This window comes from Pygocentrus nattereri, chromosome 9 (genome assembly GCF_015220715.1).
Source record: "Pygocentrus nattereri isolate fPygNat1 chromosome 9, fPygNat1.pri, whole genome shotgun sequence".
NCBI classification, from domain to species: Eukaryota; Metazoa; Chordata; class Actinopteri; order Characiformes; family Serrasalmidae; genus Pygocentrus; species Pygocentrus nattereri.
The window spans coordinates 38887772-38906897 of NC_051219.1; the positions used below are offsets into that span (position 1 = coordinate 38887772).

General features: G+C 41.5%; 2 protein-coding genes and 2 non-coding genes across 4 annotated transcripts in view; 2 read left to right on the forward strand and 2 right to left on the reverse strand.

The window, feature by feature from the left end:
- The first annotated feature begins 1659 nt into the window (after positions 1-1659).
- On the forward strand, positions 1660-1732 carry trnaf-gaa. Its single transcript has one exon. It is a non-coding gene; the product is annotated as a tRNA-Phe (tRNA).
- A 3856-nt stretch (positions 1733-5588) lies between these two features.
- Positions 5589-5662, reverse strand: trnan-guu. Its single transcript has one exon. It is a non-coding gene; the product is annotated as a tRNA-Asn (tRNA).
- A 519-nt stretch (positions 5663-6181) lies between these two features.
- On the reverse strand, positions 6182-12017 carry fkbpl (FKBP prolyl isomerase like). Its single transcript, XM_017712706.2, has 3 exons — positions 11890-12017; positions 8267-8666; positions 6182-7267 (listed from the first exon to the last, which is right to left on the reverse strand). Exons 2-3 carry the CDS (start codon positions 8648-8650, stop codon positions 6545-6547), a joined length of 1107 nt encoding a protein of 368 aa, XP_017568195.1. The 5' UTR covers positions 8651-8666; positions 11890-12017; the 3' UTR covers positions 6182-6544.
- A 1632-nt stretch (positions 12018-13649) lies between these two features.
- pard6b (par-6 partitioning defective 6 homolog beta (C. elegans)) overlaps positions 13650-19126 on the forward strand; it is a 34309-nt gene continuing 28832 nt past the window's right edge. The window contains exons 1-2 of the mRNA XM_017712751.2: positions 13650-13993; positions 15585-15807. Of these exons, the coding sequence (XP_017568240.1) occupies positions 13931-13993; positions 15585-15807 (286 nt within the window). The 5' untranslated portion in view covers positions 13650-13930. The remainder of the gene's footprint in view (positions 13994-15584; positions 15808-19126) is intronic.

Below are 19126 nucleotides of genomic sequence, written 5' to 3' on the forward strand. Positions count from 1 at the left end.
CAAATCTTTTGCTGACTCCAACAGGTTTTCTTCCAAGATTGCCCTGTATTTGGCTCCATCCATCTTCCAATCAACTTTGACCAACTTCCCGGTCCCTGCTGAAGAGAAGCACCCCCAGAGCATGATGCTGCCACCACCATATTTGACAGTGGGGATGGTGTTTTCAGAGTGATGTGCAGTGTTATTTCTCCGCCACGCATAGCGTTTTGCATTGTGGCCAAAAAGTTCTATTTTGGTCTCGTCTGACCAAAGCACCTTCTTCCACATGTTTGCTGTGTCCTCAACATGGCTTCTGGCAAACTGCAAACGGGACTTCTTATGGTTTTCTTTTAACAATGGCTTTCTCCTTGCCACTCTTCCATAAAGACCACATTTGTGTAGTGCACGACTAATTGTTGTCCTGTGGACAGTTTCCCCCACCTGAGCTGTGGCTCTCTGCATTTCATCCAGAGTCACCATGGGCCTCTTGGCTGCCTCTCTGATCAGTGATCTCCTTGTTCGGCCTGTAAGTTTAGGTGGACGGCCTTGTCTTGGCAGGTTTACTGTGGTGCCATACTCTTTCCATTTCCGGATGATGGATTGAACAGTGCTCCGTGAGATGTTCAAAGCTTGGGAAATCTTTTTATAACCTAAGCCTGCTTTAAAATTCTCCAAAACCATATTCCTAACCTGTCTGGTGTGTTCTTTGGACTTCATGATGCTGTTTGCTCCCCAATATTCTCTTAACCAACATCTGAGGCCGTCACGGAGCAGCTGTATTTGTACTGAGATTAGATTACACACAGGTGGACCCTTTTGAGTCATTAGCAGTCATCAGGCAACTTCTGAATGCAATTGGTTGCACTCAGGGAAAAGGGGGCTGAATACTTTTGCACGTCGCACTTATTAGTTTTTTTATTTGTAAAAAATGTTTTGATTCATGTATAATTTTCTTTCCACTTCACAATTGTATACCACTTTGTGTTGGTCTTTCACATTAAATTCCAGTGAAATATATTTATGTTTGTGGTTGTAATGTGACAAAATATGGAAAAGTTCAAGGGGTATGAATACTTTTGCAACCCACTGTATATATATATATATATATATATATATATATATATATATATATATATATATATATATATATATATATATATATTGTTGATCATGTTAAAGTGGTAAACCTGGAGGTGTTTTCTGGGGTATTTTACCTTATAGTGACCTGCATGTACCTCTCAGCTCTGGAAGTAAAACAGTACAAACAACACCTCCTTTATAACTACTTTATAACAGAATGTGACATTCAACATGTCAACGTTACCCTGCTTAGATTGTATTAATGCCATGGGCACAAATTTGATTATGATATCTGTTGCTGTTTTAATACTCATATATACAGTTTTAGTTGTAGCAGATGTGGCAAAAAAACAACACCCAAGACGACCTGAAGTAGCCTGTAACTCTGGCTGCTGTTGAAATACACCCTCTTGCCTTTCGGTGTTCCTTTGACTCAATTTTAAACATCTGGGGGACGAGAGAAGATATTTCAACCACCTTAAGGTCACAAGAGAACAATAAAGACCAGAATAGATCAATGTAACGACACGACAACTGAAGGCAGGCATAAAACATGAGAAGTATGTGACTAGAGGCGTGGTTTAAACCCCGATCTCCACCGCCGAAATAGCTCAGTTGGGAGAGCGTTAGACTGAAGATCTAAAGGTCCCTGGTTCGATCCCGGGTTTCGGCATTTTGTTCTAACTACTTTCAACCAGGTAGTTAATGTAAAACCCATTCTATTTAACAACCCGTGCAATTCTACATAGATATAGGTATATTATAATAGATACATCTGCCTTCGTGTGCTTCGTTCTGTTCCTTGAGATACAACACGTTCTGTGAACTCTGTGACCTCATTAATCTGCAAAAAAATAACCTCCACATTCAGGGCATCAAACAAATCAGCCTTTCAGAACTGTTGCTGTAAATTATCACTGACATTAACTGTATATAACTGTATATGATAACCTTTTCTAAATCTGCAAATCGCAAATTAAAAACATTGACATTTGTGACGATACAATTTAAATGTTTAGAAGAAAAGTTTTAGAATACTTGCCCACTAAATAATAATAATAATAATAATAATAATAATAATAATAAACAGTCTTCAAAATAAACACAATCGGTAAAATAGTATGAGCTATATTAAAATCACTGCGCCAAGTGTAAAGAAACAGCTGCTTTACCAGCATTGAAGATTGTGCTAAAGCCTGAGTAGACTGCGATCAGTTATCAACCTCAGTGTTACTACTTTGACGGATGATGGAACTAAACAGTCTTATCTGAGTTGTACTGGACTCATGCATATATTTCGTGGTAAATTACAAACATGTTATTAACTGAAAACCACAGTTACCCACTTTATAGTCAAATTTGCCACAATAATTTTGAGAATTTTGTAGCTTCATTTCAATTTTTCATGACACAATATTAACAGAAGAAAACTGCCAACTAGTGACAGCGATTTACAGTGTGAATTAAATAAAAAATGTCAACAGCAGAGTTTTTGCCATGTGTCTTATCAGCGTGTATTCTAAATGTATTCTGAACATGCTTTATATATTGGAATGGACTTACTGCATACATTTACAGTGAATTCAGTCATCATTACATTTTTTTTTCAAAGTATTCTGCCCAGAACTGATATTGCTGACTTTATTTCCTCTAATCTCAGATATAATACTGATATTTAAATAAACAGAAAAAATACAAATCCTGGCTAGTCAAACCATAAAGCAGCTACTGTTATATGTGATTCTGAGGCTCGCTGAAAGACTGTTAATGAAAACGACTTTATTGCTTACCAGTTAACTGAAAAAGGTATTCTATATGTAACATTATCAGTAATGCATGCTTCATTCTGTCTCCCCTACAGTGCAAACCCACTTCCTCTCCATGTAAACGTTGTAACACACTGTATCACTGTACTAGTTAACCAACATAGCAGTTCGTATATATAAACCTGTACTGTGTTTTTTACAGGTGCATATCACTGTTGTCGGAAGAAAACCTCATATCTGTAAAGTGGTAACTTTACAGGAGAAGGAAAAAACTTACTTAACTTTTAATGGAAGTCAATGGAACCAGACGTATTTTAAAGTACTTTTGGGACATTTCCTTTGGTCCATTATTAATGAAATTGACACACAATGTAAAGAGCAGACCCCCCCGCAACCCTGACGGAGAAGCGGCTTAGAGAATGGATGGATGGATGGATGGATGTAAAGAGCAGCAGGCATTTTCAAGTTATGTCAAAAACTGAAAAATGACAAAAATGGAAATACAAGGTTTTATTCCCAAGAACAGTGATATATAGCAAGTTTATTGGCTTTGTATAATTTTTCCAGTTGTTGTTGTGGTTTAAATCAACAAAAAACTACTTCTTGTACATATTTAAACGAAAAAAAGTAAAAAGTAGATAAATTCATAGTTTATTCAGGGAACACTACAAGTTCACAGGGGCCACATAAGTCCCCAGTTTCATCCCTTTGTTCCTGAAGAAAGCTCCGCTCTGTGTAACAATAGGCAGTGTGAAGACAGGAGAAACTGGATGCTCATGATATTGTAAACATAATTAATTTGAACATCTTTTAATTCATTGTTAGCTGACTAAACCAGCTGCCTACAGAAACATTAACTCAAGAAACTCTGTTGTCATGGCTGGAGAAACGTACACGGAAAGGCCTTGCATCATTATTAATGACCAGGATGACTTTTTTTAACTGTCCCAATAAAAACCAATAAACCATTTCCCTTTTAATTTAGCTCCCATTGGTCACGTGATGCATTATCGGCATCTTGATTGGCTGTTTCATTTAACTTGTTTCCAGAAGTTGAGGCGGTTGCAGCAGCTGAAGCTGAGTTGCAAGTTTCATGGCGCTTTATTTAATGCAGACCAAGTAAAATTTTGTTTCAAGTGGCTTAAGTTGGAGCTACTTATAAGTTTCACCATGTAAATCTGGCTTCATTGCGCCTGGGCGAAACTATGGAGCCCCACTGGTGATATCCTGTATAAATAAAATATAATGAGTGGGAACAAGATACTAATGCATGGCCGCCGTCACATATTATGTACCTAAGGGGCACCCGTAGTTCTGAAACTTGTGCATGTATGCAATGAGGCAGGTAAACAATAAAGAAGCAAGGGTGAACTGCATGTGTCGTCCCTTGTCCATACTTTACAGCCACGACTTAGTAAGGCATGAAAATGAGATGATTCGGTAGTGGCCATGACTTAGTAAGGTGTGGGAACTAGGTTTTCTAAGTAGTGCTAAGTCGTGGCCACGCATTATTTTTACTCATACAGCATGTATGACATCCTATAGATATAAAAAAATTATGCGTGGCCACAACTTAGCAAGTTGTGTAACACAACTTGTGGCCACAATTTAGTAAGCCATGATCTCGCTCCCACGCCTTACTAAGTCGTGGCCACGCATTAGGGTCTTGTTCCCACGCATTAATAAGGCGTGGCCACACATTATTTTTTATTTCTAGGGGATGTCACCAGCAGGGCTCCGTAGAGGACAGAGCCAATCACAAGTTAGAGAATCAGAGCAGTGAGAAGAGTAAAGACAGTAGCTTGGTGGATTGCTTAGCCAGAATCAACACACACACGCACACACACACACACACACACACACAATTATTAAATGATAGCTACTTGAATACTAACAGTGCTCAATTGTGGTGAATCTTCAGCGAAGTAAAGCAAAGCAAGAAAATCCAGGTCCAAGCCCCCATGAGCAAGCCAGCGGCGACAGTGGCAAGGAAAAACTCCCTAAAGAGCAAACATTATTAGTATAAAGTATTATAGTACAAAGGGAAAAAGAAAAGCAGTGATTAACTTGATTAGTTTATGATTATGCAGCAGCAGCAGCAGCATCTGAGGGTGAGGATTGCACAGTGTTGTAAAGCAAGAAGCTCAGTGGTGGTCAAGCCGGTCCAGAAGGCTGGTGAGCAGTGGCACCCGATCAAGGCAGAAGAGGCAACAGCATCAGACACACAGGATGCGCAGCTATTCAACTCGGCAAAGAAAGGAAAGAAAAAGACAGTTCTGTAAAGAGTGACTGACCACAGATTACAGTGTTAACAGAGCAGCACAGACTCCAGCAGGTCTAGACCTGACAGGGAAGACTAATCACCAAAGGCTTCACTATACAAGTAGGTTTTTAGCCTAGACTTAAAAACTGAGGCTGTGTCTGATTCCCGAACATTAACAGGAAGGGGCGAGTCCGTTTAGAGCTTTATAAGTCAATAATAAAATTTATAATCAATGCGAAATTTAACGGGTAACCAGTGCAGGGTTGATAAAACTGGGCTAATATGGTCAATTTTTCTGGCTCTTGTGAGACTCTGGCTGCAGCGTTCTGAGCTAACTGAAGCTCGTTAAGACTTTTGCTGGGACATCCAGACAGCAGGGCATTACAGTAATCTAGCCTTGAAGTAATGAATGCGTGAACTGAAAGTGTGTGTTAGTCAGCTAAAAAGATCATGAGGTTCTTCCCACCAGCGAAAATAACTGAAGAACACGAAAAGCGAACCGTCCCTGGGTGGGCTCGAACCACCAACCTTTCGGTTAACAGCCGAACGCGCTAACCGATTGCGCCACAGAGACTTGGCACCACTGCTGGAGGACGTCCCCTTTGGATATCGCACCCGTATCTTTTCAGGTCCTGAAACATGACCTTATGATTACATATACATATTCTGTTGTTGTGAAGGTTATATAGGTTTATAGGGATTATAAAACGGCCGTATTGTTTAGCTTTTAATTTACCTTTCATCACCTTTTCAGAGCTCAGTACAAATCGAGGTTATTCACGAGCCTCTGCCGCCCTCTGCTGTCGAAAGAGCGAAATTTTAATGAAATTTAGGGTTTAAATGATTTGCAGTTTTTTTTTATTTTGCAACTTTTTTGGAAATAGGGTTGTAAATCATTTTATACAATTATTTATTAAATGTCATTCTGGACCTTTTTTAAAATATGTAATAATATAGTACATATTCCAGTTCAGTTGTGCTATGATACATTTCAGTTCTGTACATAACCATATGATCAGAGCATCCCCTCTGCTTTAATTCTTATTATGATATGAGAACAACTGCATATGACTTGTGAATAATTAAATCACACTTTTTTGAAACATTTAATTGTTTAACACACAAACACTATTAGAAGTGTGTTTATAAATATAAACTAGCAGCATACATACAAATCCACCAACATTCCTGCAGAACTTTATTTTAGCAGCGGATATGCGCTATGCACAAAACAACACTTGCCCTACATTTCATATTAAAACTCTAAACTCTTGGAAGAAAAGGTGTTCCAGATACAGAGTTGGGATGTTGTAATGCATTAGTTTTCATAATTTTTCCTCATGTACAGTGTGCTATCATAATTAAGTATGTATGTAGTTAAGTAAGATATTTTTATTCATGTTCATTAGGCACACATATTCATATTCATTAAATCCCTCTGAAATGCATAATATTCTTAGCTGAACATTTTGCTTAGCCTTTGACCAAGCTTACTGTCGAGTTCTTTTGCTTTTGCGTCCACTTGTTTCAACGCAGTACGGGCTGAGGCAGAATCCGGCTGCAGCTGCAGAACCTTGCTGAAAGCTTGACGGGCTTCCCCGAAGTCTCCCAGCTGCAGACAGGCTTGGCCAAGGCGGTACCAGGCCTTAATGCTCGTTGGGTCCAGCGCAGTGGCTTTGGTGCTGCTGGCCCTGGCCTTTGCCAGCTGGCCTAGCTTGAGCTGGCACAGCGAGAGATTGGAGTGGAGTTCAGTTTTCATGGTTCTATATTCCACCTCAGTTGGGATGGCTTTTGCCTCTTTCTCTCCATCTTCCTGTCTTTTACTATCTTGTGTTGTTAAATCACTCTCTTTATCGGGGTCCTCACCTCTGTCCACTTTTTTCTGGTCCTCTTCTTTTTCTCTGGTGTGTCCTTTTAGAGTGATGATCAGTTTCACAGCACAACAGTAGGACTGTGCTGCCCCCCATATGTCCCCCTTCCCAAACCGCTGACTGCCCCTCTGCTTATGAGACTGCACCCAGGCCCATTTCTCTGCAGGAGTCATCTGCCAGGACTCTTGACCAGGGGTGAAGGAGTGGAGGTGCAGGGAGAAACACTGTCCCTCTTCTTCTATTTTCTCTGACTGGGTGCCATCACTGGACACTAGTTTGGAGTCACCTCGACAGGCTCTTATGGTGAACTGCAGTTAAAACAAAGGAACAGTTGCAGAACCAGAATGAGCATTTTCAATCATATTTTTAAATATGAGCGTTGCATCACATTTGTAACTGGGGTGGGCAATATGGCAAAAATACAACTTTACAATACTTGAATATATTTTCACAATGCACAAAATGCAATCTCTAATGTTTAGCTTTTCTATGTTTGATGAGCTGGAACAGAAAAATAGTGCCAAATTAAAGAAATACAGTCAAAGATTATGATTCACATACTATGCGGCACCAAATCCAGTTAAACAGGACTAATTGCTATGTGTCATGAAACATGCATTGTTAACACTCTTTAAGTACTGACAACATCCACAATATGCTTAGTAAACAGTATTGTGATGTATATTGGCTAAATTCGTCCCAATAACAATAAATACCTTCATCCAGCCCAGCCCTATTTGTAACTACAGATAGCACTACTCACACTAGTATGTTAATTTCTGATATTTCTCACTGGGATAAATGTACAGGCTATAATTCTAAACATAAAGCTGAAATGAACAGTGACTACAGAAGTCTTTCATTCTTCGCTGTGTTAGAGGTATGCATGCATCACACTAAAGCCTTTTTTTAGCAGTGAAGAAAACAAGTTAAAATTCTCATTCTGATATTTAGATGGTCATTACAAAGCATTCTGTAAGTACCAAGAAAACCACCTGCCTATCCCTCCAGCCTTTTCTCCTGCTTGCATGCGCACACGATACTCAAACATTAATAAAAATTCTCAACAAGCAATTTGCAAGTGTGGAAACATATGAGAAGCTTGCTTTGATTCACTTTAAGTGACATCAAGAAAATGGCAATCAACTGAACAGGCAATTAATACTCCCATGCACATACAACACGGAGAGAGTAAAAAGGTAGGCAATAATCTCACAGGTGAGGTAGAGACAAGCTGTATAATGATTCTTGTCTGCTACATGTTGACTGTTCGTTCATTAGTCCTTACATGTTGTATTTGCCCTTACCTCACAGCTCTCTCCAGCCCTCATTCCCTCCAGGCAGCTCTCCACAAGGTCACACTGCCCTTCTCCCATGCGCAGCAGGATCCATCTGTCCAGAGGAACCTGCAGCAATGAATCTTGAGAGCGGGGATGCTGAGTGACCGGTATGTCAGAATCATCACTGACTGCTGGCTCAGGCTCGTTCAGGTTCTGGGTTTGGGTGTTCTGCTCTGTGTGATTCTTGAGGCTTACTCTGATTTTGCATACCGAGCCCATTAGAGGAGTGTCGTCTCCCTTTTTTCTCTCTTCTGCCCATCTCCTTTGCACCTCCCACAGACCAGCAGGGTTTACTGATATCCATGGTGCTTCAGGGGTGAATTCACTTTCTTTGCCTGCTTCCGTGGCCATAGACAACTTGATACAACTGGATGAAAAAGAACAAAAGAGCAACAGGTTCATCACACATTTCGGAAAAATGGCTCAGGATTTTTTTTTAATTACATGTGCATACTTTTATTCACAATCAAATTGGGATTCTCTATTGTTTTGTTAAAAATCAGCATTCCTATGTGATCATTCCTAATGCTGAATTTAATATGAATTAAAGTGAAAAAAACTCACTTTTTGGCTGTATGGCTCGTATTTTTAGGCATGCTTAGAGAACATATGGACAAATCAAAAATTGGACAGGTATGGACATTCATGCACTCGCAGTGCATCTCAGCCTACAGCCTGTGATTTGTCATGTTATGTAGTATTCTGTAGCGCAGCACTGTGTGCCTCATCTTCATCGGCTTAACAGAATTTTAGATTTTCTACAGAGTGGAAGCGATTGGGAACGACAGCAACTCAGCCACGAAGTGGTCAGCCGTGTAAAATGACAGTGCGGGGTCAGCGGATGCTGAGGCGCATAGTGCACAGAGGTCGCCAACTTTCTGCAGAGTCAATCGATACAGACCTCCAAATTTCACGTGGCCTTCAGATTAGCTCAAGAACAGCGTAGAGCTTCATGGAATGGGTCGAATGCAGTGGTGTAAAGTGCCGCCACTGGACTGTAGAGCAGTGGAGACGTGTTCTCTGGAGTGACGAGTCACGCTTCTCTGGCAAACCGATGGACGAGTCTGGGTTTGGTGGCTACCAGGAGAACGGTACTTGTCTGGCTGCATTGTGCCAAGTTTGATGGAGGGGGGAATTATGGTGTGGGGTTGTTTTTTCAGTAGTTGGGCTCGGCCTCTTAGTTCCAGTGAAAGGAACTCTTAATGCTTTTTTTAATGCTGAGATTTTGGACAATTTCATGCTCCCAACTTTGTGGGAACAGTTTGGGGACGGCCCCTTCCTACTCCAACATGACTGAGCACCAGTGCACAAAGCAAGGTCCATAAAGACACGGATGAGCAAGTTTGGTGTGGAAGAACTTGACTGGCCTGCACAGAGTCCTGACCTCAACCTGACAGAACACCTTTGGGATAAATTAGAGCGGAGACTACGAGCCAGGCCTTCTCATCCAACATCAGTGTCTGACCTCACAAATGCGCTTCTGCAAGAATGGTCCAAAAATTCCCATAAATACACTCCTAACCCTTGAGGAAGGCCTTTCCAGAAGAGATGAAGCTGTTATAGCTGGCAAGGGTGGGCCGACATCATATTAAACCCTATGGATTAAGAATGGGATCTCACTCAAGTTCACATGTGTGTGAAAGCAGACGAGTGAATTCCGAATACTTTTGGAAATACAGTGTATGTTCTCTCATTACAATACCTAGAATTAATCAAGTGAATGTGTCATACAACCACTGGGAATCCCTCCAGGTTGATGAAATGTACTGATGTAGAGGCAGATGAATACAGTCTTTATATTTATCTTGCCAGCAGTAACGTTGTCTGCGGTAGCCAGCTAGTGAGGAGACAATAACAAGAGATGTATGTAGTCATGATTATTATTATTTTTTTGTCATAGTGCCTCTTTAAGAATACAGGAAGCCACTGGCTGCTACTACTACTGCTGCTCCGATACGAAACATCCTAAACTAATAAATGGACTCCTAATGGTGGCGTATAAGTTTTAACACACTATTTAGTGTGTTAGTATGTGGGTTTGGACGCAGGACGCAGCACGCAGCAACAGTCACTGTTGCAATTGTGAAAAGCACCTTTTATGCACTGCAGTCATTCAAAGTGCTTTACAAATGAAAGAAGTTAAAAAAAAAAAAAGATAATTCAAATTAAAATAAAAGACATAAGAAAGACATTAAGACATGATTAAATATGATTAAGAACAGATTTAAGAAATAAATCAAATAAAAAAAATAGTAAGGACAGAAGCGCAGCAGAACCAGCAGTGCTTTAAACTGAACTAAAAGCTCTGAAAGCTGCTCTAACAGCAACGTTTTGAGTCCAGATTTGAGTGTCCAGTGTTGGGGCTGCTTCTGCTCTCCGTCGACTGCTTCCATTAAGAGCAGCTGAGCCGCTAAACGCTGTTTCCCTGGTAACGGCAAAACCCCGTGTCCAGCGATGGTAAACAACAGGAAGAAACTGAAGTTATTCAACAGTGCGCAAGATATGCGCAACGCTGGTTATCGTCATGAACACAGACAACAAACGCTCACATTTCTCACAACTTTATTCGAACCAAGAACCGTGATGTTCACAATGTTTACACAGCGACTTAAAAATTACCACATATTAAAATGTGCAAGTGAGAGTACATTTGTTAATTCAGCGCCCGGTCTCCACTCCGTGCGGTTTGCCTGAACCTTTTATCTCTCTTGCGCATATTGGACAGCATAACGAGAGTACTAGGCAGTGTTTACGTCATTGCGCCACGTTTGTTTACTAGCAAGCAGAATACAATTGCCTGGACCTCCGTGAACCCCTCACCCCCGTTCAGCGCTCAGGCTCGGCAGGACTGACTGCTGACCAGTTCCTAATGATCTGAGCTCTGTTCCGCTGCGGCATATAAGATACATTCGCTGGTCCTATACCATTAAGGGACTTATAGATCATTAATAGTGGGCAGTCGTGAGCTGGAGGTTAGGGAACCAGCCCTGTGACCGGAAGGTCGCCGGTTCGATCCCCTATGTGTCCCTAAGCAAAGCACCTAACCCCCAACTGCTCCCCGGGCGCTGTGGATAGGGCTGCCCACCGCTCCAGGCAAATGGGCTCACTGCCCCCTAGTGTGTGTTTTCACTAGTGTGCATGTAGGTGGGTGTTTCACTGCACGGATGGGGTAAATGTGGAGGTGTAATTCCACAGCTGGCAAAAAAAATGGTTCTAAAAAAATTCTAATAGTACGATAAACTCTATTCTGTAACAGACTGGTAGCCATAAGCCAAGAATAGGGGCGATGTGTTCACTCCCTTACTCCTAGAAAGACTCTGGCAGCTGCGTTTTGAATCAACTGAAGCTGCTTGTCTTTTTAGGAGACTATCACAGTAATAAACCCAAAGGAACTCGTCTGGACGTGAATGTTGACCTGTTTAGATTCACTGAACCGTCCTGCACGCCCAGATATCCGGCTGAATCCCAGGATGTCCAGGCAGTATGTTTACCTTCAGATATTCATTCACGGTTTCAGCGCTAAAAGCGCGTCGCCACAGCGAAGCCGCGTTTCTGAGGGTGAGGGATTAGAGAGGAATGTTTTCCATTACCTACTGACGGGTGAGGAACCGCTGCAGCGAGCGTCTTGTAAGCCGACTCGTCATGTTGTTGCTGAGTCTCTCTTCCCTCGCGGTGTTCAGGCGGAGACGGAGCACTTCCACTCACGCGGCTCTCCTGCTCCCCCTACAGGTCTGGGGAAAGAGCCCGCTACCGCGCCTTCGCCGCGAAGTTTTGCCACACGATGGCGCGCTTGTACAAAATGGCCAGTATAGTCAGTAGAACTGGTATTTACAGCGTTGGTTGGAAAAGCAAAATGTTCTTTTGACTTTTAGGTTACATGCTGGAGTGATTTTTACAGTTCAAAGCGCAGCCCGTCACTAAGACTGATAGAACATAATGAAATGTAGTCACACTAACGATCGAAAGTTTGAAACTGCTTGTTGTATAACTATTGTTATTATTAGAAACCAATCATTAAAGCTAAGCTGAAGTACATCCATCCATCCATCCATTTTCCAAGCCGCAAGGGTCGCGGGGAAGCTAAAGTACATTTTGGGGGAAAAATATTTTATAAAAAATTTTACTTGTTGAGTAAAATTGAGTATTATATCACTCTTGTCAGAATAAAACCTCATATCTCCAAAATGGTGACTTTACAAAAGAAGGAAAAAACTTTACTTTTAATGTAAGTCAATGGAACCAGACCTTTTCCATACTACAGTGATGTAGTATATTATAGTAGTTTACTATTTAAATTATTGGATATTATATTATTATATAATACTTACTGTAAGCTCTCAATCATTGTGGAATATTTGCATCACATGGATCGTTTTATACATGCATGCATGCAAAACGGGTGTTTGTGTATATATATATATATATATATATATATATATATATATATATATATATATATATGTGTGTGTGTGTGTGTGTGTGTGTGTGTGTGTGTGTGTGTGTACAGTGTATTCTGTGTTGTATTTAATATGTCTTTCGTATGTATTTATTTGTTTATTATTTTATTTATTTAGTGTCTGCACTGTGTTTATTGTACTGTCTCGCACTCGTGTTCCTGTGTTGGTCCCGGAGGAAAGTTGTTTCGTTTCACTGTGCACAGCTGAAAAGACATTAACGCCTGACTTGGCTTGATGTACAATATTATAAACAGTCATTTTCAAACTTGTGAAAGGTGATTCAAAACTGCTGAACGGAGGTGTAAATAATTAAACAAGCACAAATAAAAGACACGAACAGAAGCTTTCCCTTCGCAGTGCCATTAAACAGCATGTGCTTCAGCAAGGTTCTCCTAACCGGTACTTTAGATGCGTGTTAAGGGTGCGTGCGAGCAGGTTTTCTCTCAGAGTGAATGTTCAGGAATTCGAAGTGTAATAAACCAAAACTGGTGGTTTATTAGACATTTACTACAACAACGGGCTCGCTTTTGTTAGCTCGGTGGATTATTTTGACGCATTTTGCCAGGTAAACTGGTTAAATGTGTTACATCGCTTTTCTGTTAGGCTGAAGAGCCTCTATGTCACATGAACAGCAGCGTGAATGAATATGACACGTTACATAAAGGTTCTTATTCGGTTTAAGGTTCTTGTTAATGAATAACTATGAATAACGCGCGCGCGCGCGCGTGAGAGAGAGAGAGAGAGAGAGAGAGAGAGAGAGAGAGAGAGAGAGAGAGAGAGAGAGAGAGAGAGAGACTGAACAAGTGAAGTCGCCAGCGGGGGCGCGCTTCGCGGGGACGAGGCTCGAGCTGTTTCCTGGGTGCGCGCAGCGTCACAGGCAGTACAGTAGAGCGGCGGCTATGTGGCAGAGCGTGTGAGGCGAGGCGAGGCGAGGCAGGGCAGGACGGGGGGCGGCAGAGTTTTACTACATATTCTGCTGACAGCCGTCGCCGCCGCTATACGACTCGGAGAGTAAGAGCACACGGAGGAGTCGCCGGACGCTCGCGTTGCACCCGTTTTACCTGGAGTGAGAGAAGAAGAGCGACGGAGAGGGCGAGTTCGAGGCGGATGAGTGCAGCAGCCCCGGGAGGAGGAGGGCAAGTGTGTGGCTGTGGCGGGGCGCAGTTAGCGAAAGATGAACAAAAACCACCGAGTGCCGAGCAGCCGGAGTCTGAGCGCCGTGGAGGTGAAGAGCAAGGTGCGCAGCAGCAAAGCTACTTTACTTCTTACCGACAGCGGCGGGCGGATTAGCGTTAGTCTTCGTGCTTCCTCGGCGGAGAGCAGCCGCGTTTAGCCCCCTTTCTCACACAGCGCGTGCCTGTCTGTCCGGGTTACCTTCAGGAAAACTAGGAAAACTGTTTTCACACCGTCCGGCCGCCACTCCGCTGCGCCTAGGACTCTTCTAGCGCGGCTAGCAGTCGGACCTCGTCGGGTCAGAGCTGTTGTGGGAAACCGAGAGAGTTAAAAACACAACAAGTTGATCAAGTTTATATTTGTGTGTTTTTACGACGACTTGTTGTGAATCCCGACAGCGTGTAAAACGCGAGGTATCTGAGACGAAGCCGAAGCTTATTCGCCAGTTTCTCGTTCGAATTTTCCGGTCCACCTTAAAAAGTCCTCGGCGACATTTAAGGTGGACCGGAAAATTCGAACGAGAAACCAGATTCAGCCTCGTGTGACTGCCTTGTCCTGTTTCTCTGCTATGTACAGGGATGACTTGCCTTTCCATCATACACCTGGGGCTATTTTATCTTCAGAGAAAGTAAATGTCGTTTAATCGGCTGTTGCCCCGTCGCCCTGCGGTCTGAGCTCACCTGTGGGCTGTGTGTACTGTGTTTACTCCCTCAGAGCTGAATGGACGCAGGAGTGCAGAAGACATGGCCTAACTACAGCCTCAGTTTCACAGGATGACTTTGTACACTTAATAAAACACCCGAAAGGACGTACAGCTGCCTTTCTTGTTCACTTCTTGTTCATTATGACTAAGATTTATCGCAGAGGAAAATAACAGGGTTGAAACCAGTAATGAATCCCTGTTCGTTTGCAGTCTGACTTTGTCATTCTGTTGTGAAGCCTTATCTCAGACCTTTATTTCAGTCAATGATTCATTTGAGCTCTCCAAGTCCCACGGTGAAGACGATTAGTTTGGAACAACAGCTATTGTTCGAACTTATTTCTAATCTACATTTCCCTGTTAGTGATTAGTTCTTTTGTATGGTTTCGAGCTCTCACCCTCACACAGCATCGAAAAGCCTTCTGCTGTCGTGACAACTCATAGAACCTTTTTGGTGCTGTGTTTGGTTTCTGTTAGATATCTACATTTTTTTATTCAAAGATGTCTTTGAGGTTTCTTTGTAAGCATCCCTCAGCCCTATTTTAAGGTTGATGTAAGGTTTCTTTGAACCGTTCAAGGCCTGTAGTCTATCTTTAGCTCTGTCTTTTTTTGCTCCCGTTCTGAGTGTATTCAGCATAGGCTAGTTCAAGAAAAGCATCTGAATCGCCTTAAATCAGATGATTGCATCATATGCAAGAGATTTAATGGACTAAAGTACATAAGGTAGACTTTGTTTACTATGTGTTTACTGATTCTGCCTGTTGTCTAGCTCTTTGGGAGAACGTTGGTGATCCAGGGACTTTAAAGGACATGCGTGATGTACTCCATCACCTATAATTTATGAACATACATCGTCAGCATCAACCTTCCTAACTTGCCTGTGCACTCTTAAGTTGTGGATGTGCATCTGTGTCTGTAATGTGCACTGATGTACGCATGTGCTCTGTGTTGCCAGTTTGGAGCAGAATTCAGGCGCTTCTCTCTGGACCGCTCCAAGCCGGGTCGCTTTGACGAGTTCTACGGGCTGCTGCAGCATGTTCACCGAATCCCCAATGTAGACCTGCTGGTGGGCTATGCTGATATCCATGGAGACCTGCTGCCAATCAACAATGATGATAACTACCACAAAGCTATTTCAACAGCAGCACCGCTGCTCCGCCTCTTTCTGCAGAGGAAAGGTGAGGGGGTTGTGTAGGGTTTCCTGCGAGCATGTGGGTAAAGCTGAGTTGTGACACTTCACTGATTTCAGTTATGCTGGGCTCTTTTAACTCCATAATGCAGTTGTTTGTCTATGAACTCAATCTATATTCCACCCAGAAATGTCTGTTTTAAAGCACTTGTTGCTAGATTGGACAAGCTTTACAGTACATTAACAAAAACCCCGTTCAACATAATGAGTTATTAAAACTGTTCAGAGTGGGCACCTAACATTAGCCTTTCAACTTTCCGTCGGTGGTAATCACTTTGTTAATTACTATAAACTGTTGGACACTATTGGCTCTCTTTGTGTGAAATGTTGTGACTCATCCGTGTAGCTGTTAGCAAGCAATGAGGGGTAAAAAGTGTTGGAGGAGAACCCCCCCGCTGTGAAAACAATTCACTTCTCTCCATCAAGATAAACCGGACGGCACAACTGCAGCTTTTTTACTATCAAAAAATCATATATAATTGTCACAATGAAAAATATATATGAAAGAAATATATTGCATCAATGCTGTTAAAGAAAAATGCATAGTTTAATTGAAGGTTCGTGAGAACAGGCAGAAATTGCATTTTATGGTTCCTGTTTAAAGGCGTTTGATGTCCAGTTTAAAATGCTAGGCTTTCTGGATGCAGTTGTGTTATTGTGTCACAAATAGAAATGAGGCAGTTTGTAAATGACAGCTTCACTTTGCATCACCTTTGTTTATTTGACATAATGTGTGGTGTGTGTGTATGTATGTATGTGTGTGTGTGTGTGTGTGTGTATGTGTAACATAAATATATATATATATATATATATTATATACACACACACACACACACACACACACACATACGGTCTGTCCAGTGTGATCTGTGTGCTGCAGTTGGCTTTGTTGCCAACACTCTGTAAACCTTTTCCAACCATGCCATGAAAGAACTCATGTGCATGGAAAGATGAGTTCTGAAAAAACCCACAGTTGCTTTGGATAACTTTGTTTTCGTAAAGCCACAGGATACATGAAATGAAATGTGTTATCATAATTGTACCTGGTGGGGATAACTACCAACTATGAAGGCTTGGGGAAACGAGTAGTCTATAGTCAAAGTGGTGTTTGTGTTTACTGGTGTTATCAGATTGGACTGTCACCATGTCAGCAGTTATACAGGAAACTCCATTAGCGCCAGCTTTGTTTGACTGTGTAACCTAACAACAGCACACCTCTCATATTAGTAGATCCTGTTTTAAAGTCTTTCTCTCCATTTCTTGTTACATCTCCAGCAGAATGTTGAAATCTTTGGCATGCATTAGAGTTACTTGGACTTCTTGTAGGTGCAGGCTGCAGTGTTTGGCTTAAAGTCTTTAGTGCAAGATTTTGATATTCAGGCCTGAGCTGTTTTTTAAAAGCATAATCCTACTGAAAGACTGAAATAGGATGTAAATAGTTTGACCAATATTATTGGATTCACAAAATTATTAGTATATTATTATTTTGAGTAATCAACAGCTAGTAATGCATGGTAAATGCTAGTAATGCATGGTAAATATACCTTTACAACATCATAATACAGAACTTTGAGTAGCCCATCAATATATTTCAGTAATTTTGCTAGCGTTTTAGTATTTAATCATATCATATAATCATTATGTAAGTATGTTATTACTGTCAGCCTCGTGGTTTAACCAAAACAGATTTTTATGTAGGGTGTGTTTACATGCTATCAGTACTATGTTCTGTGGTTAATACAAGCAACTCATTCTTAATATATCTCTGTGCATTAACACAGTCGCACTCAAAATTATTCTATATAAACATTTTTATGATGTATTTGAGTGTGGCTCAGTCAGTCAGATTTCAAAACTCAAACTATCTGTTTTATTACTGATATTTTGTTGGGTTGCATCCTTGATTGTAGGCTTGCCAGATAACAATTAATTGCAGACTAATAAAGAATGTACCTAAATTAGCACAATAAGCAACATTTAAAGCAGAGATACTTGGAGTGATTTTATTAAATAATTTGGTAGTGTTTGCAATTATTTCTGGCATCCATAAATGTGTTTATACATTATATGTGGCTAGGTTTTGTTGTTTTAAGGCTCAGCTGTGACATTACCTCTTTTGGACAATGTTACATGCTCTGTGGGGATGTTTTTGGACGTGTTTTGTTTCTGGTGTAGCCCCGGTGGAGCACCTCTGTTAATGGGGCGACCCAGTCTAAGCTGCGTCTGTGTGCCATCTGACCTATAGATGCTAAGCCACTTTGTCAGGAGGAGATTAGAGGGGTCACTGTGTAACACTGCATGGGCCTGTGTTTCAATTACACGCTCAACGCAAGCATCCTGCTGTGCCCTGTCGCTGGCTGCAGTGGGGGACGTGCACACACCAATACCCGCCCGCATTAAGAGTGGGGGATGTCCTGTTGGGGTTTTTGGCTGTGGGAGTCTGTCTAGGACTTCTAGTTTGTGCAAAGTCTCCATGTATGTGTTAGTGAAAACATATTTTGACACTTCTCCCCAAGTGGCAACTATTTGATAGATTTCCACAAGTCAGGACAGGACCAGCCTGTGCTTGAGTTGCTGTCCTCTCCACACACAAGGCCCTCGGGTTCTTCTTCTTAAAGGGAAGCTACTCTTTATTTCCAGCACAAAAGCTGGCTGATTTAAATGACTGCTTCAGTGTTCCCTGGTTCAGCCAAGGTGAATGTTGCCCTTCATTTGCTACCTGTTTCTTTTTGGGTTCAGTTCTGTCAGTAGGACAGATCACTCCCAGAGCGCTTTGACACCAAGCTGGTTAAATCTCTCTCTGCCTCTCTCTGCCTCTTTCTCATCTCCTTGTTTTCATGTTACCTCGCACTTTGCCATTTTTTCCCTTTTACCATGCTGCCTTTTCATCCCTCACAATTCTTTTTCGACTTCAGCTAAAGGTTTTAATCTGGCGAAATTATAATTAATCAAATAACCGTAACCTGTCATCCCAGCGGAAATAGGTCAAATTATCTGTCCATTTCCGTTTTGTTAATAAGCTGGACTTGTTTGTATCTTTTTTATTATGTTAAGTTAATATTAAAGGGGAATGCCTCAGATATTTTGTATTTAGGCATAATTTGGGCACTAAACAGGATCATGTGAAAATGGTCCGTCATAAATAACCTTATGATTTTCTTTAGGGTGGTGGTGATAGGAATCAAGGGTCACCATGTTTACAACAAAAATATAGTTATTTTATTTACTATTCGAAACAAGCAGTGCAACGACGTGTATGTCTTCTGACTTTTTATGTGTAATGCTGATGGTAAAATAGTAATGTCTGT